The following is a 27855-nucleotide window of genomic DNA, read 5'->3' as shown; positions in this document are numbered from 1 at the left end:
GCAGCCCTTAGTGTGGCTGCTGACTAAACTGTAAATAGCTTGAGTGGGAAGCTTTCATGAAAAAGCCTGAAAGAAATGGCTTAACCTCAAATATACAACTAATTAGGAGATCCAACAATCACTGCTTATGGAAAAGTCTTTGTTGTTTGGGGGTTTTCAGAACCACTTCAGCTGTGGGCTATTAAGAGCACATAAACTATTTTTTCCACAAAACTGCTGTCAGGCAAAGTTGAAAATACTTTTTATCCTTCAGCTGATATACAAACTTTATTTAAAGGCTTCATCTCATCCACCACTAAAAACTGCTCTCAGCTTGGAATGGAAAAAAACTTGAAAATTTGAGTCAGGTTCACTACCCTGTAAGGCAAGTGAAAAAAATGATTCCTTAGACAGCTGATAAAGGCACCTTTCTTTTTGGTTGGCAGGAAACAATACTTCATGTATTTGAACCACGAAAGGAAGCTTTAGATATATTTGATTATATTGTATAGATATACTTATATATATTTGATTGAGAGTGGAGACAATAACCACTATTTTGGCAACTATTTCTATCATGTACTGCTGAAACCCTGTGTTTGTGTCATTTGTATGACTGATGCCAAGAAAACAAAAAGGGATGAGCCAGTAGCTCAGTAGATGACTGACTGTCCCAGGCCACCCAGAGCAGCTGTGAAACCTCCAATATTTTAATACTCAAAACATAATTGGCCAAATTCCTGAGAATCCTGATCTAGCTAGGAAGTAAGGCATCATACATGGTTTTAAGATGACTCTTTCCTGGAGCATGCTGGAAGTTCTTGTTAGTTTCCTTGTTTTACAAGAAAAAGCATGACAGAAAAATCCAAAGAAAAGACTATGAACACAGTAGAGGAGATTTAAAGACTTCCCAAGGAAACGGAATTCATTTTCAGGTGTTCTGGAAGCACCATGGGCCTGACAAAATAATCTGACCCGTGTTTATTTTGCAAATAACCTGTGGTTGTTTTGCAAATTACCATCACTTGAGTCATCTCTTGTTATCCCCTCCCAAAAAGCAGACTGTAGAAGTCAGCAGGATTGGTGCTGCTCTGAACAACCTCACAGACTGCACTTCCTACTTGAGACCAGAGGTTGGACCTAGAGTAGCGTCAGTAATACAATGTTTGTAGTAAAATTGACTTTCAAAAGAATGCCAGTCGATGCTGCTGAATGCCAGCCACTGAGCACAGGACATCAGTGCTCTTTCATCCAACTTTATTCACTCTGTTTGAAGCTTCAGAGACTAAAAGTTTGAAGCTGCAGTAGAAAAGCAGCTGTGAGGTGAAAGGTGTTTTTTCTTCCTCAGTTGTGAAACACATTTTGTGGGCTTTAATTTCACACCCAGAATGAGTTTTAAACCACTGAAAGGGAGAACAGAATCCATGGCCACCATAACAAAGAGACACTCACTTTCAAGAGAAACTGCTCTTTCTCCTTTTTGATTTGCTGTTCCATTTCCTCATAGAGATGTTGAATTTCTTCATCATAAGCAGCAATTTTCCTAATAAGAGATAAGAAAACACTGAGTGGGTCTTTGTAGCATTACTTCAAGTCATGGCTCACATTACCAGCTAAGCTCCACATCTCTGCCGTAACATAAGACTCCAAAGTATGTTCTGGTGTCAAGGAAATAGAAATTTTTGTGCAGCAAAGCTCACAGATTAATTTTTTTTTCTTTTCTCATGGAAGTAAAGCTTCAACAACTCAAAAGCTAATATAAAGCTGATGTTTCCACATAAAGCAGCTCTTCATTATGCAATTTTAATGACTACTAGATTTTAGGTCTAAGGAAGAAAGTTTACTAATATCTTGACAATGCCAAGATATCAGAGCCTAAATTTGACAGTTAAAACTATTTTCACTGCAACTTCCTTTTTTTTTACTCTTGGACTGCACTGTTTCCCATTCAAGGGTACTGAATGAGGTACTTCTATCTAAGACACATTAGCTAGAATGGAATTCTTGAAAGACCTTCATGAAAGCAGCCTTACTGCCTCTCTGACAGCTTTGCTGAAACAAATTTGAAAAGCCCAGATGAGGAACAGAAATAAATACATTGTGCACAAGTGTATATGACTGTAGGGAAAAAAAAAAGAACCTTCAAAGTTCACTTTTTTCCAGGAGAATATTGCAATTAATATCACTGCAGCTTGATACATGAAGAGCAAATGGTTTCACTTGGGCAGAAAAAATTTAACTGTTGACAAGGAACAAGAGATCTACTTTGTTCTGCTACTACTCTATTCTATTCTCATTAATGCAGAAAATGAAATGCAAAAGTCTCTTTGTATCAAACTCAGGGGACATCCTAGAAAAAATGTTAATTGAGATTGTTAGGACCTTTCTATGACAGTACTGTATATTCCCCCATATTCTTCCTGCCATAGCTGTTCCTTGAGCAATCTGCATAATGCATCTGTTCAAATAAAGTACAGAATCTTCAAGGACATTCACATCAGCAAGAGCTAGACAAGGAACATCCAGCAGAAAAAACCACCAACATTTATTTTGTATCTACTTTTTTTTTTTTTTTTTAACCTAATGCTCTATATGTTCTATGTTTTGCCTTATTGAAGGCCTGGTTCTCTTCTCATTTAAAACAAACGCAATTTTAAAGAAAATTCAAAAACTTTACCTAATCTAAGAAGTGTGAGTAAAACCAGAAACAAGTCTATCTTTCCCCCTTTCAACAGCAGAACACTTGACACTGCCAGCTTCCCTTTTCAGTCACAGATAAAAAAATGTAAGACATTTTCCCAGGATCTACAGAAGCAATAACCAACTGTTAAACTACAAGAATTTGAGGAAAACTATGGCTGTCACTTAGACTTTTGTAAACTCTGACTAGGTGAGAAAACCAGGCCCCAAAAGGGCCTCTGCCATGTGACTGCAACACTTGCAATAGAGAGCGTCAGAAAATCCAGAAGCCCTTTTTTGCCTTGCTCCCCTTATACTGTAAAAGTGGTTCATGTTCTGATCTCAAATTTTATTTTCTTGAAACTAAGAAAATGCTTCATAAGGAATTAGCATTCATCAATGCAATCAAATCACACAAATTCATAGAGAAATAACAACTACTTAGAAAGGCATGGCAGAGATGCTAAGATCATACACCTGCTGTATTCATGCAGTATATAACACCACTTTGACCAGCGCTAGACTGACTGCTGAAAAGTCCTGTAACTCTGCAGAGGCAGAACACATTGCACAGCTGTCAGTGTTTCCATGGGAATCATAAAGATTTTCTTGGCTTCTGTGTGACAGGGTGAATATCTTTAGTCCTGTGTTTTTGCCTGCTGATTTAGGTATTTCTTTCCTCTTATGTGTTTGGGAGCAAAGGATATGGTAGCACCATGAAGACTACACCCAGGAGGTACTGCTGGATGTAGGAATCTTTTTAGTTGGTCTGGCACATAAGCACATGCCATTTCTGCAGGCTAAATACTCTCCAAGCATTTCATTCATGCATTTCCATTCTTATCTCATGGTCAAATTAAACAGAAGGGGAAAATAACATCCCCTTGCAATCAAAAGTGTAACAATTTTCAGTAAAATAACTAACAAGCAGCAGGAAAAATAATCCAATACATTAGTTGGCAAATATTCCCCACATATATTCAGGAAGAAAAAACTGAATTCATAAGGATATATATCATTGTTACATGAAAAAGCAACATGTTTTGACTAAAAGTTCTATTCCCTTGGATTATCCCTTCAAGTCTTACTTAACACATAATTTTATAATTTCAGCAATATTTGATAATGTAATCTCTCTTTTCAGTAATGCTGCGGAATAAACAGATAGAGAAGAAAGCAGATGAAATGTAACATGAGCTCACTAGGTTCAGATGATAAGTTCAGGATCAACACACTCACAAGGGTTTAATTTTTGCCCATTCATGTAGTTGCAATGTGAATTGTTTTGATTTCACAACTGCTGTTCATGCAGTTTGTCGTAACGGTTCTTTCTCCTTAAAAAAATACAGTGATTTGTGCACAATGTGAACGAATCTCCTGAGGTGCTAATTCCTCTCTTCTTCCACGAAGATGGATTCTGACAGTGTCTCATGCTAAGCCCAATGAGAAGTCAGCTCATCCTTTATACCCTTTATACCCTTTTGTTTATCTTGCCTGTTTAGAACTCTGTTGTTTGAAACAGTCTACATTTTTATTAGGTTTGTCCTTCAAATGCAAAGCACAGCAGCAGACAGAGCTAATGGCAGTTGAAGATTTTATCTGCTATTAGAAGAAAAAGGTCTTTCTCATCTCTTTTAGGCTTACTTCCTATCAGTCTTATTAAAAGCCCCTTGGTTCTACTGCCAGGGATTTGAAGAATAACAAGGTCTGTCATATCCCACTCCAGCCTTTGCCTCCTCATTCAAGAGATACGACCTTCTAAAAACAGCTCTCTCAGAATAGCTGTTCTATTCCTTTAACCACTGAGTTGCCATTCTCTGCACTTTTCCTCATCTCACTACATTCTCCCTGTGTTGCAGAGACCAGAACTTTCCACAGTGCACTCAGGACATGGGTGCACTAAGATTCCATGTGGTGCCAAAAACGTGCTTTGCCACATGCTCAGTACCTTCCCTGGTAATGCCCAGCAGTTTACTGGGCTCTTCTGGCTGATTTCAGGAAGCTCTCTGCAATGCCCTCATGGGCTTTCTCTGCAACTGTAATTGCCCATCACATCGGCTTGATTTTATTTTCTTCTCCTAACATTCACCTCTGCTTTTCTTGCGTGCTCAATACATCACCCTGTTATTTAAAAAAACACTAGTGCTAAATTTAAGAAGCCATCTAATTTTAAATTCATCCTTGAAATGAAACACAAGTACCAAAAATCAAGGAGAAGTAACTTACCCTGGCAAATAAATATTGCACCTAAAAAATTGCATTGTGTTTAGATTTAAAATCACATTTTTTTTCTCTCTAGATAGTTACAGCAGTATTAACCTACACAGTTCCTCGTGTGTGCTGTATTTGCATGTTTGTGTATTGAGAATATATGTTCAGCCTCACTACTGCCTGGACCTACAAACAGGAACAACAGCAGCCTACTGGATCTATTGAACCAGAACAGGAGGAAACTCCTGGATCTCTTAGACCACAGGACTCAGGTTCATGAATGAAAATATGCATGTGTGAAAGCTCCAGAAGAAAAGACAGAAAACAGGTAGAGAAGAACATCATGGGTTAAGAGCATAGATTTTTTTGGCATAAAGATCCCTGCACACACACACATGAAGCTTCTCAGGGCATCCAGAATAGAAGAAAAAAGGAACAACTTAAGACAAAAGAACAGCCTACACCCAGGAAAGGAGACAAAAGGCTGAGAGTAGACTGCCTTATTGCCTAATGACTCATGGAGGTGAGTCAGGAAGGAAAGATGAAAGAACAAATTCATATTCTATTTCCAAAGAGTATTATTGTCACCAGTCAAGAACAAGCCAGGAGACATTACAGGAGACCCCAAAACCCAGCGTTCCTTACCTTCTAAGATCCCACAGTAAATCCTGGCCAGTCTAAGCAGATACATGCACCTTAGTGCTAATAAGTATATGGGTATTATAAAAAATTAATCTTCTCCCCTATATGGTGCTGTCTTGATCTTTGCTGCTATTCGTACATAGTTTAAAAGAAAACAGGTTATTCATCCCCACCGTTACCAAAGACAACATTACTACTCTGTTTCCTTCCTGCAATCAACTACAAACAAAACAACAATCTACATGCAGAAATCAGTGGTGTTATTAGGAACAACAAAAAGAAGAAATTAGCTACAACATGTTTTTACTACAAAGGCATAAAAATCCAATGCGTTTTCAAGGCAGAGATTTCACATCAGCTAGAAAAGATAATGCTAATGTACTCTATGTACTCTGCATTGATCAGAGTTATTAAACAGACACATTTATTCATTCAGTTCCCAAAAAAACACTCACAAAAACCTCCCCAAAACACCACAGAACAAACCTCTCACCACACATGGTAGTTAATAATCTCTAGTCTAAACAGACAGCAAAACTCACTGTATGCTGTTTCCAGCTGTCTGAAGGCTAAAACCACACACAGAGACTTAGATGAAAATGCTACTACGAATATAAACCAATTGTCTTTAATGACCATATATATTTAGGTTTTTTCCTTCTTCATAAGCCTTGTCATATCCTCAGAATAGTCAGGAGAGTGCTGCACAAATGAAGTAAATGTTCAATAATATATTTACCTTTATTACTCAGTCTGTAAGAATCTGAAATTCAGAAGTGACACTTTAAAATAAAAATACAGTGGAACTTCAACTACGCCCGTAATTTTGCATTCTGTTTAGATTTAGCATCACAACTTTTTTCCCTCTAGATAGCCCTATATAAAAGAATGCTCTATCAATTTTTAGTCCTTACATATATTTTTTGTATATGCATTTTATGCATTTGTTTATATATATATTTTATATGTTTTATATATAAAACATACACGCTATTTCATATTTCATAGGTTTGCTATATATATATATGTTAGCTTACACTTTCACTAGTATCAGTGCTTTGTGCTGCTCTAACATCTTAAACCTCTTATGTCTCTGGCCAGTTAATCCAGGTTTATAGCTTTTCTGCACGCAATGCTTGCAAAGCACACAGACAATTTATCAGATTTACTGTTAAATATGACTTTCCTCTGGAATCAAAATGCTTAACTAGATTGGAATCACTCAATATTGTCTTAAAACTTCAATGCAATAACAGACATCTGCAAGAGAATTTCAGTCAATAAAATCTTAACTGGAAGAGAAAAGCTAATTTCATTCAGTTTTGCCATATGAATAGTTTTACCAGTACTCTTAATGCCTGATAAAATTTTACATTATGGGAAGGCTTGTCCTCAGTTCTCCACTGAAACACCTTGTTGATTTCAAAAGTCCAAATAGTAGGTAAAATAGCTGTAAAACTAAACAAGAAGTCTAACAAAGAGAAATACCAACTTTTTTAGAGCACACTCCAACTCATTCTTCTCATTATCTGCTTCTTGGAGCTGGGAAAAAATTCTGACCAGGAACTCTTCAAAATTGGAAAGCAAATGAGGTTCTTCTTTTCTTAGCTGCAACCAAAGTTGCTTCACATCACTTTCACTGAAAGAAGAGATCATAAAGGATTCATTAAGAAAGAATATTTCCCAGGCTGCAGTAAATGTTCTTAGCACCCTTAGTAGATGGAGGCTTCAGGGCATGACTAGTCAGAACACAAAATTTATTAAAACCAACTTAAACTGTGCCAGATTTGAAAAGGAGGAGAGGGTGGGAAACGATGGAGATTGAATTTATTCAAAAAAATGCATTGTAACATCTGGTCATTCCTGACTGCAGAATAGCACAGGAACTACTTGTTTACTGGGTGCCTTGCCCAACACTTCACCTAAACAGGAATGGGTGAGAAAGACAGATGAGATACAACGTGCCCTGCCACCACTTCTATTAGAAGCAAAGAAGTTACCACAAATCTAGAGGGGAGGGGCAGTGGGAAAGCTAATCAAAATGCCTTCCTCATAAGAAATGAATGAGATTCAGATTCCTAAGTTATGTTGACAAATTGCATTTGTACTGTATTCTTTCATTTTCAACACATTTTTATTCCATGGTGAGTCTGCTACAAAAATCAGAACAGAACGTCTTGAAATTTTGATTTAAAGTTTTACCAAGATAATGTTGTCTTTCCAAATCTATTCAGCAGACATTGGAAAAGAGATGCTCTATTGTGAATGATAACAGGTTTCTAATACTTTGCCAGAATTCTCCTGAACCACTTTGTCTCTTCCTGACTCATTCTTTTCCATGTGCACTGCAAGCCTGAACCTAGCCAGCAGAGTGCTATATTTAAAGGACAAAATAAGGATAAGGACAGAAGAAGTGGGTGATAAATATCTCTTCATAATGAAAGCCTTTCAGGATGACTGACAATGAACTGTTTCCTGGAACAGGCAGCCGGGGGATGAGAAGGACTGATGAGCACTTTTATTCCACATTAAGAATCGCTGATGTATTTCTTAAATATTTGTACCACCTGTCCAGATTTTCTTCCATTTTTGCCCAATGCTTTTTTTTGTTCTACAATATTCATTGTGATTGACAAATGAATGCCAGGCCAACACACAAGAAGCTATTTGAGCAGGTTTTATGTTCCACGTTTCAGAACGAGCCACCCTGGCCTTAGAAGACATAGTGTTACCAGAGCAATCACAACATGCAATTATGCATGAAGGGGAGAAAAAACAGAAAAAGTGGAGAAACCTCACTACTTATGGTGCACTTTAAATACATCCCTTGCCAAAAATAGCAGTCATCATGCCTTGATTGAAAATCAGTGGCATCTGGGGATTACATGCTTGTAATTATCTATGTTCAAATGTCATGGCACATCAAGTGGTGGAGCTTTCCCATGGCAGAAAAACATGTTTCATGTGCCTGGAGTATAACAGTTTTGCTCTTGAAAACTTTGGTTGAGTGGCACTTTATCCTGACAACAAGAAAATTAGGTTTTTTAAGGTTTTTTTCTCTGTGGTTTTGAGCACCTTTCGTTCTCACCATTCATCTTGGATTCCATTAAAATCAAACCCAGAGGTGAACCATAAAAGGTCACACAACTGACTACTATTGCTGTGAGGACTCACTCATCCAAAACCTTTTTAGCTCCAAGCCGATCCATCAGATTTGAGAACTGGAATTCTTCATCGTCATCACCACTCATGGTCTCCTCGCATCTACCTGGGCCAGCTGTTTCACCTTCTGATGGTGGCACCATGTCATTTTTCAAAGCAATCTGCTCCAAAAGAAATTGGCCTAAGAATTAGAAATTGCACACATTAGCATATTCAGAACTTACTATAAAAAGTATGTCATACTAAACATACTAAAGCTCAAATTTTACAGTAAATAAACAACAAAAGGATGAGACATGGCAAGAGGATCCCTGAGTTCTATGGCTGACTTGGTGCCCAGTTTAATGCCTAACCTTCAGTAAATCATCCACCTCAAAATTCACAAACATAATAAAAAAATTCATATCTCCATGCAAAAAATAAAAGGACAGAAATTGCAGTAACAACTCTTCATAAATGTTGTGGGGTTTTCTTTCTTGATAGGTTTAAATAGGTGTTAGGAATCTAAAACAACCATAGCACCAGTACTGATAAAACGTACATTAAATAAAATTTAACATTCTTTTTAGTGCATGACCAAAGACACACATTCAATTCCTATATAAATTGCATACAGAAAGCTGTATTGTATGGTGAGGATACAGAAGTGAAACTGATACAGTGAAATTGCAGCAGGGTGGAATATTGTGATTTTATGCAGAGGATTTTTTTATTATATTCTAAATTCCAGTACAGAAATTACTATAGACCCAAGGAAAGAGGAATACTGGTATGGTTTTATATTTTTATTAACTCCATCTTGCATTCTTTCTCATAGCACCCAGAAGAGCATGTTAGCAACAGAACAGTCTGTTGCAAAGAGAGGTTACAGTAAATTTCAGATTTGCCACCATTTAGAAATATGAGCAGGACTCTCCCATAGTAATTGGTGCAGTATGACCTTTATCCAGACACCACTCTGTCTTCTCCATTCTTTAGCTTTCTAAGGCAGCTTTTACCTACTACAGCTTCTGCTTCTATCAGGAATGCCAACATTATCACCTAGCCAAATGTAGGACTACCTGGTCTGGAAAACACCTGTCAGTGCTGTGTAGCAGGTTAAAATGCAGCATGCTTTACACTGCCTATCCTTATCTTTTATGGGATGTTGTCCCTGTCCCTCGTGTGCCTGTGTGGGTGTCTTTGGGGTACATGTTTAACTTTACTACCAGCTGAACACGCAAACAGGAAAGCAGTGGCCACATCCACCTTTGAGCAGGAGGAATCCCCAGGATCTGGAGCTCTTTGAGATGGCAGCCACTTACAACCTCTCTTAATAAAGAGTTTTGGTTATGCAGGGACTGCTTATGAAAGTAATCTTAAATTAACTTAACTTTAACTTATGAAAAGCAAAGCAGCAATACATTATTTCATTTTTAAGTAGTGTCAATTTTCAGATTAGAGTATACTCTATGAAGATACTTGATCTACCTCCACAATGGGAGAGGTGAGACATGAGAGAATTAGGATTTCAAATGACTGATGATTTGCAAACAAAAATGAAGGTCCTGTTTGCTGGACTTATACATAGCAATTAAATTGAGATTTACTGTTACAATTCATGCATAGATGAGATTCAGTTTTCTAGAGAAAATGCTTAAACTTTAGCCAGCAAAGCTAAAATTAAGTACAAAATTGACTCTGTGTAAACAACCAAGGACAGTCTAACACTGTCATCTTATCTGGAATGTCACAGCTGGGGACAAACCACCCTGTGACAAACACAGAGAACATGACAGTAAGAGTGCTGTTGCAAAACAGGCAGTTACAAAGAATTTATCAGATCACATCTTACAGTAATAATAATTGCCTCATCCTGTTTTGTTTTGAAATAAATTAACATCACTTGAGGAATTAATTCATTGTAGAAAGCATTCCCACAGCTCTAAGGACCATGGTTTTAACACACTCCTAGCATTGTCTCACATCAGTCTTAGAGATAATTTTAATTATCTTTCATGTCTTATTGCCTGATATGAAATAACACACAAAACTTTCCCTCCCAGTCCCACCAAGGGAAACCACCAATCAATTGTACATAGATTTACTCAACAGCTTAAAACAGGTGTAATTCGGATGATTACATAATTTTTCTCATATTGTGTCATGGCTTGCCATTTTACATAGGAGAGAAAGAACCCTGGAGCCCTTTGTCTATTTATTGACATAATTTGACTACTTCTTCCTCTACTACATACATTTATTGTATTTAGGGGATAGTCTGGCTCCCTTTGTGCATTATTAAGTGTACTGTTGAGACAAAATTCTTCTTTACTGATGTGGAAAGTACAGAACATGAATAAAGCTCAAAAGAGGAGACATGCTTTCCAAAACTCACTGAATCCTGTGATGAACTCCTTTGGGGTAAGTGAGCCATTGCCATCAGCATCCAACGTAACAAAAACTTTTTCAAGTTCTTCCAGGCTAAGAGGCAACTCAGGATGCAGTCTCTGTAATGACAAAACATGCAGCAACTTTATCCATCACTACAGGGTAAGAGGAAGACTGGGTTCTACAAAACATCCATAATACAGAAGGATAGGTCCTTTGCTTCCCTGAGTGAAAATCCAATTACAGAGAAAAACAAGATAAACTGAGCGACATTTGCTTTAATGACTTCTCTACTTGCCTTTATGAATCCATTCTGATGAAGCAATGAGAACAATGGCCTTGTGCCACAAATTCCAATCCCACAGGGAAGAGGAAGAACTTGAGCTGGAGTCTCAGCATCCTGGTGAAATGCCTTGATTATCTTGGTGAAATGCCTTGATTATCAGGCTACTGGATGAACTTGGCAGCAGAATTGTACAACTAGTTCCTTCCACATCATAAAGTCAAGCAAGAGACATCTCTAGACAACTACATTACAGAGAATACACTGTCCTAATAAATGGTGATTCAAAAAATGTACATAAATAAATAAGTAAATAAAACAAAGCTAAGAAAGCTGCATGGCCTAAGGACCAAACCTGTTGCTCCCACAATGAATTAAATGGAGTTCATGACTATCTACTTCTGAAATGCAGCATGCTCACACCGTAGCTGCATGAAACTAGCTCCACAAAAATCACTTATTTTTTCCTGATAATCTAAAGAAAAACACAAAAGAAAGGAATTCTGTAAAACTGATCCTAATGGTTTTAATCTAATTCTTTCAACAGTGTAGACAGACTCCCAGAAATAGGAGGAAACTGGAGTGGCAAACAACCCCACTAACCAGCATTTCCACTCGGAGACAGCACTAGGAAGATTAAAACCCTTCCTCAGCTTGAGAAGCAGTATCAATGCACACTGGTTCAGTCTTCTGCCTTATTAGTTTACATTTTAACCTCCCCCCTGAACTGCTGTTGTATATACAACATATTAAAACTGCAAGCTAGTAGGTTGAAAAAGTTCATTAGATTAAAAGTGTTAGCCTCTTCCACTGTGGGGGAGGGATTTAGGGCCAAAAAAGTTTCTTCTGCAATCCAAAACAGCAGAAAGCAGTATTAAATATGCTAAGCCATATAGGCAAGGTAAGAATTGGCTGAGTACATTAACCAGGAGTTCCCTGGTTGCCACGAAGGGTTTAGGGTATGCTTTAAGAACTGTATGAGTTAAATGAAAGAGCAGTAAAAGGAATTCCAAGGTGGTCCTGAGAAGGGAAAACAACAGAGCTGCTAAAGCACAGTACTATCTGGAATAGTCACAAAGGGATTTCTGAGCAGGATTAGCTGTGTATTGCTGCCTGCTTCTAAAAAAAACCTGGAAAACTTGATGTATATGCAGTTTAAAGAACTTATTTCATCATGTCTTCAGTTTCTTACTTAAACACACCCATCTTCCCAAAGTCTGGATTTTAATCTCTAAGATCTAAAGGGAAACTTTTTAAAATCAGCTTCTCCTGTAAAATTCTCACAGCCACCACTGCACTGATGAGGGAGAAGGTGCTTCAAACCAATTTCTCTTTTTACATTCAGAAAAACAGAAACTGTACTCTTACCACCAGATCTTTGGGACGTGCTGGAGGAGCACTCGTCTGACCTTGCCATGAACACAGACCCACCTGCTATTCCATTGCAGTGGCCTGCAGGTCTTGCTGCAAACCTGACCAACAAATATGTGCTTCCCCAACCACAGCTGCAGTGCCCTAATGTAGCGTCCAAATTCTGATCAGAATTACAGTAAATTTACAGTAGAAAACACCACAATTACTTGCATTTTCTTGAAAAAAAAGCATGAAAATTTAGGACAGTCTGAGGGACGTACCAAAAGTTTGCTCCATTAAATTCCCTCTGGGTAATTTACAGACTTTGATGAACTGGGCCACACTTACTAAGATTAAGTGCATGTTTTCCCAACATCTTGGGTTTTTTTCTTAATTAAAAAAATTAAGATGATTTGTGGCTAGGAAAGCAAAACGTTATTGGCCTCATAGCTGTGTTTTTGTTTACTTGCTCATTTCAGGCTTACTGTAAAAATACATAGACCCTTTCAATATGAGGCTAATAAAATCTTTAAAAGAAAAGAAAACAAAATAAAAAATATTCAGAGATACCACCGGAGTTTCAAAAGAAGCTATCTGCACTGCCACCAAATGTGTTCTGCGGTTTCATGACGTCTATGCTTAATTCTCTCAAAATACCAAGATTCTACTCAGCTAAATAAAAGGACAGAGCTCAAATAGCTAAAAGGAAGATCTGAACCCAATCCATAGCTAAGAGCAAGATCTGAACCCAATCCTGCTATGCACATTAGAACAAAACATTTTACAGCACTAATTCTCACTATTCATTACAACCTCAAGGACCAACAGATGAAACTGTGGTTTCAAGTCTCACATAGAATTTGCTTTCTTGCCATTTCAGAAAATCTCTTGTTGGTTTGAAACATTTAGTATTTGGAAATGGAATTAAATTTAAAAAAAAAAAATATTAACAGAGTCTCACAATAAACAATATCATATAATCAAGGAGGAGTAAATCTTCAGTATAGTTACTATGTTGTAGACACAAGAGAAAACTCTGTAAGATTTCTTCCATCGAGATTAATTGAATTTCAGATACTTAGCACTCTCTGTTGAAATCATGCCCTGTATTACATGACTAAAGACTAAAAAGCTTAGCATTAGCATCCTATATTTGAAGGAAAGCTTCAGGAATGATAAGCAGTACAGACCTACCAAATGCACAATGCAAAAGTGATCAACACTTAGGACCTTTTAAGGAAAAAACTGACTTTTTTTTTTCTTTCTTTCTTTATTTGTGTCTTTCCTATAGGGAGTAAACATCACGAAAAGTGCAGGAAATAAAAGTAAGTATAAAGAAACATCATCTCAAATATCCTGAGCACCTTTATTTCTGTATTAAAGAACTTACATACGTATGTATATGAAGTTTTCAGATATAGTAAACAAACACTCATGATGAAATAGATGAATGAAATAGAACTTTATTTGTTCTTTGAAATTCTGTTTCTACTGCATCTTTTGCAGCATCTGTTTTAGAACCTGAAGCATAAATTTAGCAGCACTCTAAGTATAAACCTAGAATCAAACAGAAACAAATATTTTTACATTCCTTGGGAAAAACAAGTATTAAAACTTTTTATATATGTAAACATACATATAAACATATGGGTTTTCCATTAGGTAAAAATATATGCCATTCAGTTTTTAGAAAGACTATAAAATTGTAATCCATTAAATTCTCTGTGGGTTTGGATTTACCAAAAACAACCACTGGCAATATATTTGGTTTTTTCACATTCAGTTACTTCATTAAGATAATGTAGGCTGGCAAAGCCTACAGCACAGCAACCATCTGCATTCCTCTCTTTTTTCAACTTTGCATAATTAACAGAGGTCATCAGAAAACTCAGCAACACACAACTGCAAAGAAAGCTCTTGAGAGCGAGTAAACTGAGCAGTTTTCTTAGGAGACTTTTGCTTTTCCAAAATAGGTAGTTAAAGTTGTTTCAACTGTATTTTCATACATACAAACATCTTTGTTTCTGAGGCCAGGGAAAGTTTCTAAGTTTTCTATGAGATGCTTTCTTTGGCAGTACTTCATAATGAATTTGTTTTGCTCCTGCTCCCCAATTCTGTTTCATCCATAAGTACAGAAGTAAAAATGGATTAACTCAAATTATGTTTTGCATGTCAAGCATGAGTACGTTCCTGTTTTCTGCCACATAATGGTTCAAATCATCTTATCACTTCTGCAATGTGCAACAATCACATTTTCAAAAGATTTTGTTATATATAGTCACTCTTTTTCATCAGCATATTCAGCAAATCTGATTTTGACCCCTCAAACCAATTAAGCACAATTTCATAAGATTACTGCAAACACTGAATAACGCTCAAAATACTGTTCCTCTATACTTCCTACATATATATGTGATCCAGCTGAGAGTTCACCATTGTCTGACAGCAAAGCCACAGTGAAAGACTTTATTTATACAATTTTGCTGAAAAAAAAGGTTGAAATTGGCGGACTGAATACAGTCCTGACACCGGGGCAAATTGCAAAGTAATGAATTTAATGGTGTTTTGATGTTTTCAACAAGAATGGAATTAAATTCCTGGGGCATTGTTTTAAACTTAATTTACTTTGATTTTCCACTTTTTTGTTGCTTTGTCGGTGAGAAAAAATGCAAGACTTATGTAAGACTTTAAAGATATTATTTTAAATCCCACATATCTCTTTAAAGTTATGAGAAGGGTGTTAACATTTTTAACTCTAAATTAATCAGTCTCAACTCATTAAGGGTTTTAGGAGCTTCTCCCATTGTGTATTTCACATAATCAAGTTTGTTTTACCTGCATGTCTTGACAAGTGACGAAGCCTTTGCCTTCCAGATCACAAATCTGAAAGAACTCTTGTGCTTTTCCCAGCACAGTTAGTTCTGGGTCTTGTTCTTCAGTCCTGCTCCTCTCTCCATCTCCTGGTTGCACAGGACTGGTGCAGTCTCCTTTTACTCTGTCCATGGTTACAATCTCAGCTCAGGAATATCCTGGGATGCTGCTATCCCATTTACCCATAAATTCTGATCTGAAACCTGTGCATGGAAGGTAAGGAGAAAAGCAAATCAGACCCTCTTCATGATGGTTTCCACAATCTCTTAGCAACTGTCCTGGGTTGAGGTGTATTCTATTACCATCCTCATGAGCTGTTGAAATCAGGTGGGGCAGTGTCTCCTTGCCTCCTCCCCCCAGACTATCTTTCTGTTAATGGCCCATCATTGTCCTGCTGCATGACTCAGAGATAACTCCCTCTGGACTATCTTCTGTTAACGAGCCTAATCAACACCTGGCCTCATGACTCATTACCCCATTGTGAGATGCTCCACCCAGAGGGAGGAACCAAGCATCCCATCATGGATATAACTGGGACTCTGAGCATCAAAGGGACTCCACTGGATTTCCAGAGGACAGGAGCTACACAGCCACCGCTGGATTTTCTGAGGAAGAGCAGACCCCTTCTACTACAGGATCACCACTTCAGAGGATTGCAGCCACCATTCCACCAGACTGCTACCACTACCCTGCCTAACAGGGACTCAGGTTGTATCTTGACTCTGTCAGTGTTTTCTTTTACTTTCTTTTCCTTTTCTTTAATTGCCATTAAATTGTTATTCTGACTTGGTGCCTCTCACTGGTTTGTTTTCAAACTAGCACATAATTTGGCGCCCAACGTGGGGCTAGGCTGCTGAGAAAAGTCAGAATTACAATTTTGTATTGTAGAAGCCATCTACTCACTATGGTGCTCAACATGCTTACATGGGTCTTGTACCTAGCTCTCTATATTTTTCCGCACATGGGGACCTATCTGCCGATTGTAATGCTCCTGTGTAGACCAGGGTATGGTATAAAATTTGCTTTATTAGTGTATTATGCCTACTGCATGATAACCTCCGAGACAATGAACATAATTCGGAATATATACTCAACTTTGTCTGCCTGTCCTACTTTAGGCTGCTACATCTGGGGCCTCAACAATCATACTCAGCCCCTGGGGGGAGGATTAAAGAATGTTTTTTTCCAGCCTTTCAGACCGGACACAGCAGTTTTTGAAAATATTGAGTTCCCTGTGGATGTTAAGGATGGCATAATCTTTTTGGCAGTTCTTTTCTCTTTTTTCTCCATGACCTGCACTGTGTACACTATGCTTAGGATCAGAGCTATGGCACAGCATCCTCAGGATGAGAGGAAAAAAAGGAGCCAAGCAACAAGCACAATGTCTACACCGATTGTCGCAAAGAAGAAAGGAACCAAAAGCAAAGTGAGAGCATCCATCTCTACTCAGACTGTCACAGAGGAGAAAGAACCCAGACCCAAGACCACAGCGTCCATGTCCACGCAGACTGTCACAGAGGAGAAAGAACCCAGACCCAAGACCACAGCGTCCATGTCCACGCAGACTGACACAGAGGAGAAAGAACCCAGACCCAAGACCACAGCGTCCATGTCCACGCAGACTGACACAGAGGAGAAAGAACCCAGACCCAAGACCACAGCGTCCATGTCCATCCAGACTGACACAGAGGAGAAAGAACCCAGACACAAGACCACAGCGTCCATGTCCATCCAGACTGACACAGAGAAGGAAAAAACCAAAGGAGCTGTAAGCATCTCCACACAAACTGTCACTGAACCAGAACAGCCTAAACCGATTGCAGTTGCCCCCGTTCAGAAGAAGAAATCAAAAAGCAAGTCAGTCCGCATAGTGACTGACGAGGATGCAGCAGGACCTTCGCACCCAGCAGAAGAGGCAGAGCCGGAGATCATCACTCGGTCACTATCCCTGGGTGAGCTGCGTGACCTGCGGAGGGAATTCACGCGCCAGACGAACGAGTCCATCCTGACCTGGCTGCTCCGCATTTGGGACGCTGCAGCCAATGACACCATTCTGGACGGAAGTGAGGCGAGGCAGCTGGGATCTCTGTCCCGGGATGTGGTCATTGACCAGGGGATCGGGAGAACCCAAGAAACTCTCAGCCTCTGGCGGCGACTGCTTACAAGTGTCAGGGACAGGTACCTTTGTAAAGAAGACCTCCAGGTGCACCAAGGAAAATGGAGCACAATGGAACAAGGTATCCGGTGCCTGAGGGAATTGGCTGTGCTGGAGATCATTTTCTCAGAAGACGAAAGATTTCCTAAGAGCCCAGATGGTGTCCAGTGCACGTCACAGATGTGGTTGAGGTTCGCACGCCTTGGACCAGAGATATACTCCCGTTACCTGGCAACGCTGCAATGGAGGGAAGGCGAGGACAGGGTGGGCGTCCTGGTGAACAAACTGAGGATTTACGAGGACACCGTCACAGCCCCGTTTCGCACCCATGTCTCATCCGTGGAAACAAGTCTTTTGGCTGAGCAAGTCCGGAGTTTGATTGAAGAAGGCCATCAGAAATTGAAAAAGGAACTTAAGGAAGAGATTTACCAGATCTCGCCAGAACCAACAAGAGTCTCTGCCATTAGGAGCCGGCGTCCCCCAACCAGGGAGAGAGGATACACCCCACGAGGTAATCTCTGGTTTTTCCTTCAGGAACATGGAGAAGACATGAGTAAGTGGCATGGAAAACCCACCTCCTCCTTAGCAGCCAGGGTACGTGAACTAAAGAGAGGGACAAATACCACAAGAAGCGCATCTAGAGTCAACATTGCTCCGGTCTCTCGCACACAGAACTCCAGACGATACCAGAATGATAGTATGACTGATCCTCTTGAAGGGACCTCAGGAACATACTCACCGGAAGGGAGCAACATGCACCAGAACCAGGAATAGAGGGGCCCTGCCTCTAGCCAGGTAGAGGAAAGGGATAATCGGGTCTTTTGGACTGTGTGGGTCCGATGGCCTGGCACAGCTGACCCACAAAAATACACGGCTTTGGTTGACACAGGCGCTCAATGTACTCTGATGCCATCAAGGTATGTGGGAGCAGAACCCATTTCCATTTGTGGGGTGACAGGAGGATCCCAGCAGCTGACTGTACTGGAAGCTGAAGTGAGTTTAACTGGGAATGAGTGGCAGAAACACCCCATCGTGACTGGCCCGGAGGCCCCGTGCATTCTCGGCATAGACTATCTCAGAAATGGATATTTCAAGGACCCAAAAGGACATCGTTGGGCTTTTGGGATAGCTGCTGTGGAGACAGAAGATATCAGACAACTGAGTACATTGCCTGGCCTCTCAGATGACCCGTCTGCCGTGGGACTGCTAAGAGTTGAAGAACAACAGGTACCAATTGCCACAGCAACAGTACACCGTCGGCAATACCGCACAGACAGAGACTCTGTGGTTCCCGTCCATGAGATGATTCGTAAACTGGAGAGCCAAGGGGTGGTCAGCAAGGCCCATTCACCCTTCAACAGCCCTATATGGCCAGTGCGTAAGTCCAACGGGGAATGGAGACTGACAGTGGATTACCGTGGCCTGAATGAAGTCACACCACCATTGAGCGCTGCTGTGCCGGACATGTTGGAACTTCAGTACGAGCTGGAGTCCAAAGCAGCGAAGTGGTACTCCACTATTGACATTGCCAATGCCTTCTTCTCCATTCCTTTGGCAGCAGAATGCAGGCCCCAGTTTGCTTTCACTTGGAGGGGTGTGCAATACACCTGGAACCGACTGCCCCAGGGGTGGAAGCACAGTCCCACCATTTGCCATGGACTGATCCAGACTGCACTGGAAAAGGGTGAGGCCCCAGAACATCTGCAATACATCGACGACATCATCGTGTGGGGAAACACAGCAAAGGAAGTATTTGAGAAAGGAGAGAAAATCATCCAGATTCTCCTGGAAGCTGGCTTTGCCATCAAAAGGAGCAAAGTCAAGGGACCTGCCCAAGAGATCCAGTTCCTGGGAGTAAAGTGGCAAGATGGACGACGTCAGATTCCCACCGAGGTTGTCAACAAGATCACTGCGATGTCTCCACCGACCAGCAAGAAGGAAACACAAGCTTTCCTAGGCGCCATAGGTTTTTGGAGAATGCACATTCCTGAGTACAGCCAGATTGTGAGCCCTCTCTACCTGGTTACCCGCAAGAAGAACGATTTCCACTGGGGCCCTGAACAGCAGCAAGCCTTCGCCCAGATCAAACAGGAAATCGCTCATGCGGTAGCCCTTGGCCCAGTCAGGACAGGACCAGAGGTGAAGAACGTGCTCTACTCTGCAGCCGGGAGCCATGGTCTGTCCTGGAGCCTCTGGCAGAAGGTGCCTGGTGAGACTCGGGGCCGACCACTGGGATTCTGGAGCCGAAGCTACAGAGGATCTGAAGCTAACTACACTCCCACAGAGAAGGAAATCTTGGCCGCCTATGAAGGAGTCCAAGCTGCCTCAGAGGTAATCGGCACAGAGGCACAACTCCTCCTGGCACCCCGACTACCAGTGCTGGGGTGGATGTTCAAGGGAAAGGTTCCTGCCACGCATCATGCCACCGACACCACATGGAGCAAATGGATTGCTCTCATCACACAGCGTGCCCGTATTGGAAACCCGAATCGCCCTGGGATTCTGGAAATTATAACAAACTGGCCTGAAGGTGAGACTTTTGGATTATCTTCTGAAGAAGAGGAAGAGCAAGTGACTCGTGCTGAGGAAGCCCCACCATATAATGAGCTACCGGAGACTGAAAGACGTTATGCCCTCTTCACTGATGGTTCCTGCCGAATTGTAGCCACTAACAGGAAGTGGAAAGCTGCAGTATGGAGCCCCACACGGCAAGTTGCACAAGCTACCGAGGGACAAGGTGGATCGAGTCAGGTTGCAGAGCTTAAAGCCGTCCAGCTGGCTTTGGATATTGCTGAACGAGAGAAGTGGCCGAGGCTCTATCTCTACACCGACTCGTGGATGGTAGCTAATGCTCTGTGGGGATGGCTGGTTCGCTGGAGAAAAGCCAACTGGCAGCGCAGAGGGAAACCCATCTGGGCCGCTGAGATTTGGCAGGACATCGCCGCCCGAGTAGAGAAGCTGACCGTGAAGGTTCGACACGTGGATGCGCACGTACCCAAGAGTCGGGCTAATGAAGAACATCGCAACAACGAGCAGGTGGACCGAGCTTCCAAGGTGAAAGTATCACAGGTGGATCTGGACTGGCAGCACAAGGGAGAACTATTCCTAGCTCGTTGGGCCCATGATGCCTCTGGTCACCAGGGGAGAGATGCAACATACCAATGGGCCCGTGACCGAGGGGTGGACCTTACCATGGACAGCATCTCACAGGTCATCCACAGCTGTGAGACCTGTGCTGCAATCAAACAGGCCAAGCGGGTGAAGCCTCTGTGGTACGGCGGACGATGGTCAAAGTACAGGTATGGGGAAGCCTGGCAAGTTGATTACATCACCCTTCCCCAAACTCGCCAAGGCAAGCGCTACGTGTTGACCATGGTTGAAGCAACCACTGGATGGCTGGAGACCTACCCTGTGCCTCATGCTACAGCCCGGAACACCATCTTGGGCCTGGAAAAGCAAGTCCTGTGGAGACATGGCACCCCCGACAGGATCGAGTCAGACAACGGGACTCATTTTAAGAACAGCCTCATCAACACCTGGGCCAGAGAACACGGTATCGAATGGATATATCATATTCCTTATCATGCACCAGCTGCCGGAAAAGTTGAACGCTGCAATGGACTACTTAAAACCACCCTAAAGGCACTTGGTGGGGGAACCTTCAAAAATTGGGAAGCGAACTTAGCGAAGGCTACCTGGATGGTCAATACCCGAGGGTCCATCAATCGAGCTGGTCCTGCCGAGTCCGAACCCTTGCACACAGTGGATGGAGATAGAGTCCCTGTGGTACACCTGAGAGGTATTTTAGGAAAGACTGTTTGGATTAATCCTACCTCAGGCAAAGGCAAACCCATCCGTGGGATTGTCTTTGCTCAAGGACCTGGTTGCACTTGGTGGGTAATGCAAAAAGATGGGGAAACCCGTTGTGTACCACAGGGAGACCTAATCTTAGGTGAGAACGGTGTGTAGGGTTTCATTGTATATATATATATATATATGTATGTGTATTTAGAGTTTAAGAAGGTATTGATTTGGGATGATGTAGATGGTAATAGAATAAGGGGTGGATAATGTCCTGGGTTGAGGTGTATTCTATTACCATCCTCATGAGCTGTTGAAATCAGGTGGGGCAGTGTCTCCTTGCCTCCTCCCCCCAGACTATCTTTCTGTTAATGGCCCATCATTGTCCTGCTGCATGACTCAGAGATAACTCCCTCTGGACTATCTTCTGTTAACGAGCCTAATCAACACCTGGCCTCATGACTCATTACCCCATTGTGAGATGCTCCACCCAGAGGGAGGAACCAAGCATCCCATCATGGATATAACTGGGACTCTGAGCATCAAAGGGACTCCACTGGATTTCCAGAGGACAGGAGCTACACAGCCACCGCTGGATTTTCTGAGGAAGAGCAGACCCCTTCTACTACAGGATCACCACTTCAGAGGATTGCAGCCACCATTCCACCAGACTGCTACCACTACCCTGCCTAACAGGGACTCAGGTTGTATCTTGACTCTGTCAGTGTTTTCTTTTACTTTCTTTTCCTTTTCTTTAATTGCCATTAAATTGTTATTCTGACTTGGTGCCTCTCACTGGTTTGTTTTCAAACTAGCACAGCAACCATCTCTTTAATTAGGCACTAAATCTTAGAAGAAGAAAAAGCTTTTTGAAAGTGTTTGCCCTTGATGGGTTGCACTAAAGACACTGCAAATGGGATTATGAACAAGGAGGGGGAAGTCTGAGGGAACGAGAAGACAAAATTAGCACTGAAATGGAATCTCAGAGCAAAATCAGCCAGTTTGACAAGAAATATGGACAATCAATCAACATGAACAAGAAAACACAAGAAGGCAAAAGTAATTTAAAGTCACTACAATTTGACTTCATATATTCATCTTGAATTTTTAGTTCTGCTTATCTAAGTAGGTCTACCTAACGTACAGATTTGTCTGAAAATATTTAACAGAACAAAGAATTTTGTAAGGCATTTGACTATTATAAGATAATATAGCCTGACTGGCACAACCTGGAACAACTCCAACAGAGGCCAGTGAAAATTGTTTAAATCTGAAACATATGTTGTCTTCAGAGCAAAGGCCTCTGCATTGCATGGATGTGAAGGTAGAACAGGAGGAAACAAGACCTTTGCCTTGTCTATGCAGCCTCTTAAGGTGAAAAGACTCTGATTGCATAGACAGAGCAGCTCAGCCAGAGCCTTTACTCTATGCTTAAGTTCAAACCTGGCGCTCTAAGAACACAGCATCTTCCAAGAATTTCATACAGCTTCCCATGACAAAGTGATTTCTCTGATAGCTATGGGCCAGACAGTCAGACTTCCCACATAGCATTGTAAGTATAAATGCACTGCAAATAACCATTGACTTCAAACCAAACTAAGATTTTGGTGAGCAAATCACCCAACCCCTCTGAAACCATGTGACAAAAATCTGCAAACATAGGTAATTTTCCTCTCCCTCCCTCCTCTCTTTTATCACTCCAATCATCCCAGGACTGTTGCTCAAATACTTTCCAAAACCGAAAGAATTTTGGCTATATAGCCAAAGAACCTAGCTGTCAGAATCCTTGCTAAGCAACATCACAAGCACGAGAAGGAAAAACACTGAGAGAAGCCAAGGGATGTCTAAACCCAGTATCATTCCACCTTAGGAAACTCCTCCCTCAGAGTGGGTCTTGCTTGAATTTTAATGTACAGCAGTCAGGGGTGCCTTATAAACCCCAAAACCAGGTATGTGAATGCAGCTTCTGCCCACACCTGCACCCAACACGAGCTCTCTGCTGGGGCAAGCCACACTCCACACCCCAGGAGGCACCAAAGCCTGCCAGAGCACCTGTGCCAGCAGTCCTGAATAATTAACAAGGCTAGAAAATGCTGTCACAGGGAAGTCTGGTCACACATAACACAGGGCTTTTGCCTATTATAGCTACCTGAACACCTGTAATCTCTTTCTCTTATGAAGAAAATTTCTAGCTCTGAAAGTCTGGCCAACATTCAGTAGCTGGGAAGATACATAAAGGAAAACATCACTCTGTAATTGCCCTGTTTCTTAATCCCTTCCATGACATTTCTAATAACAGTCTCAAAAACAGTATACAAGCCAGATGAATCTTTGCTCTCATTGTATATAGCCACCCAAAGTGGATCAGATGGAAAGCCACAATCAGGCTACAGTGGTATAATAGTCTGCATGACATTCTCCTTTCATACTGCTTTTACACACCTGAGCATCACTTCAATACAGCTCACTCCTGACTGACACCAGTGTATGAGGTGACAAACTGGGCCATCAGTTTCAACTTAGCAATGACACTAACTTAAAAACAGGTTTAAAAATACCAAAAATCAATGGGACAAGTGCAGCCTAAAGATGGTCTTGGCAAGATCTGACCTGGACTCAAAATGTATTCGATTCTTTTTTCTTTTTTTTTTTTTCCCTACTTTTTTTTTTCTTTTTTTTTTTTTTCACATCTCAACAATTTCTCAAAAAGCCACAACTGCAGGAGCAGGCCAAGCTAATCATGATAATAAGTGCTGCTAGTGCCTGCCTCTGCACAGTCCATTAGACTTCCTTAAGAAAACAGAAAAACTATGCAAGGAATAGATAGCCAACTGCAAGTGAAAGAACAGAAATACAAAAGCTAATTAAAAATGGCTGAACAAAAAGGCACTATATACACTTCGATAAAGCTGTTTGCAGTTAGCAAACAGTACAATTCAGCAAACATCACCATGCTTTCTAAATACTTCCATACCACAAAATGAAATTACATGCATCATGAGAGCCTCACCTTCTTATAAGTTGCCCCACCTTTTATACACATCATAAAAACTTGCTACACAATGAGTGTCTTCGATACAGCAGAAAATTAAATTAGAGCATCTGCAAAAATTCTTAATCCTTATGGCAGCTTCTAAAGCTGATAGAGTTCATCATAATTCCTACAGTGTTCTGATACTTTGCAAATGCTGGTAATAACATGAAAAATTAAAACTGCCATTTTGTCCCACATTACTGAATCAGCACTGTAATTACCTCAAGGACAGTTTTAAATAACATAGGTAGTTCCATTCACTCATCCATCTCCTTTAGAAAACAAATGGCTTACAAAATCAATTCTTTTAAGACCTTTGATTTCCATTCTTTTAGCTACAAACACACTTCACTATGCAAAATAGGTCATATCAGGACTGGATGCAAACAAGCATAGCTCCAAATATTAAACAAGGATGTGTGATTTATGAGGCTTTTGTCCATTAATCATGAGGTAAATTCTGGATCTGCAAAAGGCAGGTCACTGTTAGTATTCTAAATGATATTTTCATCATTTCCAGTCGTGTCTACTGTAAATCACCAAACTCCAGAAGTACAGAGCAATGTTGAACCACAGATTTCACAAGTCATGACGTGTGACATCCCCGTTCTCCCTAACTGTGATAGTTAAAAACCTAGAGAGATGTTTTTCCTGCCTCATATCTCTTGAATTTTTAGGTTTCAGTGAAATATTTTTCTTAGCATGTGTTTACAGGTAGAAATTTTCTGCAGCATGCTTCAAAACATACCACCAGCTGAAAAACAGAGTAAGCTCACTTAATACCAAGGTCACCTTGGATTTCTACAAAACAATGTTATGAGAGAGAACACGTTTTACAGACACTAGAAAATAAACAATAGATTGCATCCTTTTTCTACAAGAAATATTTATTTCCTACAACCAAATTATCTTTGTCAAAATGACCCACAGCTGCAGTGTAGTATGCCTGACACATGAGCAGGGACATCTTCAGAAATAACTTAGTGTCAGAGTTAGTTATCTTTCAGCATTATGCAGAAAAGCTCCTAAAGCTAGAATGTATCACCACAAATATTCTCCACTGGCACAAGCCTGCCGGAGGAAGTCATTCTGTTCTCTATTGCTCTGCCCTGCTTTTGAACAAGTGTTCATCCAGTTAGACAGTGAACTCTGTTGTAGAATCCTTTCAATTTAAACTGGAAAGTTATAGTTTATTTCACTTAACTAAGGCCAAGTGGTCCATCAAGGAAGAATCAAAAAAAGCAGGACCTACAGGGAATGACAGAGGAATGGGACTGCTAAGACCAAAGAGCACAATAACCAACCTCAAGTACACAGGAGTTTTCTAGGTACAAGATTGGAGAAAAATGCTCCCTATGCACATAATACAATCCATAAGAATCAAACATGTCAGAAAAGCTAGACATGAAAACCCACCCAAGGACAGAGGAGGTGGAGCACTGAACCCCTGGCTGCAAGGGCAGTGCAGTTCTGCCATCAAGGAAGGACAGACCAAACACAAATCTGCAAATAATAGCAGAGATGATCATTCCTTGAGAAAGGTGAGTAGATCAGTGGGCCTCAGTGTTACTTCTATCCATTTATAAAAAAGTTTAATGACCATCAAACATAAAAATTCAGGTCCCACACTGAAAACAACTAGCAGAGATACAAAGTTGTGTGCTCAAGAAAACACCTGTTTTTTCTCAACTATGACTAAGACAATTAACTTTTAAGCTCTCATGGAAGCATAATAAAGCTTGGCCTAACCAACATCTAGACAGAACCAGATGAAAAAAGGGGGACTTTCATTCTTCCAGATTTGACTTTTCAAGTAAAAACATGCAAGTCAGAAAGGCTTGTGATGAAATTATCATTAAAGACTCTTCCACACAGCCTGCAATCACCTCTCTCATGATGCACACAATCTCTCATGACTCTTCATCTTAGGAGATCGTACACCATGGAATGGATGTGGGGAGCTTAACTTTGGAGGGAGAGATCTGAGGTAGGCTGGAGTTCCTAGGAGGGACCACAAGAAGATAGCCTGAAAGAAATATGTCACGAAAATAATTTCAGGGGAGTAGTAAAGGCAAACAGAGGAGTCCTACATCCACTGGTCTACAAAAGAAAAAACTTGGTTATGTAGAAATTCTTTTCTTATCAGTAGATATGTGTGGGAGAACCAAATTCTGTTCAGAATCAGTCTTAATAGACTGCTTAGACTCAGTCTTAACAGAAGCTCTCCAGCCAGACCCAATTAGCTTTTAAAGATTAAGGGAATCATTAGGATCACCTCCTTTGCTATCTGCAAGCTTAAATCTTCATTTATACCACAACAAGGTTTGAAGTTCCCATAAAATTACTTACAATTTATTTCAAGGTAAGGGAGCTCAGCAGAAATAAAGGAGGAAAAAGACCTGGGAGAAGGTATTGTGTTATACCTACATCAAAGTCACATAAATGAAATTTCTCCTCTTGAGAAGATTACTAGTTAAGGAAAAAAACCAAAACAAACCCTTAAAGCTAAAGAAGGATAAAAATCCAGGTTATATATCTGAAATGAAGTCTCAACAATATTAACTGTGAAATGGGAGAAAAACAGAAAATAAGCTTAAAGTGACAGCCTTAAGGATTCCAAAACAGGTAGCCAAAGACTTTGGACAGACCACTTACTCCCCACTTGGCATTTGTCCCTAGAGGAATCCACAAATACAAATGTTGGGAAAAAACAAACGATGTCAATTCTGTGCACTATGATGCAGAATACCAACTCTGACTGGTGAACATGCCTTCATTAAACTTTTTTATTTTTAACATTTGCATCCAAGCAACTAGTTTTCACTGGGCTTGTAGGAAGATTTTCCTCTCCCAAAGGCCACCTTCCCCAGAGGAAGACAAAAGTCTCCTGCCTGGCTTCTTGCTGGCCTCTATGGAAGCAGTAAACAAAACTATCCATGTATTAAAATTCAGATGTCCAAAGTAAGCAGGCATATTCATTTATTCCCCACCCTGCTCTTCAACACTGATGAAAAACAACTAATAGGATATTTATTGCCTAAATCTAAGTAGTTCTTAGGGATCCATACTGAAACGACTGGGTGAAGTTAAAATGGGCCTGCTAAGTGCTGCTAGGATCCTTGAGAAGTAAAGCTATTCTAAGTAGTCATGATTTTAGCAGAAATGCATCTTTTCCTCTTGTTTCATTGCTTTGGATGCTTCCTTTTTACTGTATTTAAGAAATCAAAAGCTAAGAACTGCCTGGAAATGCAAACTTCTTATAAAGGGACACTGAATTGAGGGGCAACATTCACCATGGAAACCAAAGATGCGGAA

The 27855-nt window shown here is 40.6% G+C and overlaps 1 protein-coding gene across 5 annotated transcripts in view; it reads right to left on the bottom strand.

Annotated features, from left to right (window-relative positions):
• CRACR2A (calcium release activated channel regulator 2A) overlaps positions 1–27855 on the bottom strand; it is a 58962-nt gene that overhangs the window by 27034 nt on the left and 4073 nt on the right. For all 5 annotated transcript variants that reach the window (XM_069017795.1, XM_069017789.1, XM_069017804.1 and 2 more), the window contains 5 exons: positions 15515–15753; positions 11051–11162; positions 8686–8854; positions 7004–7150; positions 1432–1522 (listed from right to left, as the gene is read on the bottom strand). In XM_069017795.1, coding sequence (XP_068873896.1) covers positions 1432–1522; positions 7004–7150; positions 8686–8854; positions 11051–11162; positions 15515–15682 — 687 coding nt within the window. In that variant the 5' untranslated portion in view covers positions 15683–15753. The remainder of the gene's footprint in view (positions 1–1431; positions 1523–7003; positions 7151–8685; positions 8855–11050; positions 11163–15514; positions 15754–27855) is intronic.

The sequence above is a fragment of the Aphelocoma coerulescens genome, chromosome 1, assembly GCF_041296385.1.
Source record: "Aphelocoma coerulescens isolate FSJ_1873_10779 chromosome 1, UR_Acoe_1.0, whole genome shotgun sequence".
NCBI lineage: Eukaryota > Metazoa > Chordata > Aves > Passeriformes > Corvidae > Aphelocoma > Aphelocoma coerulescens.
This window is presented reverse-complemented; position numbering and strand designations above follow the sequence as displayed.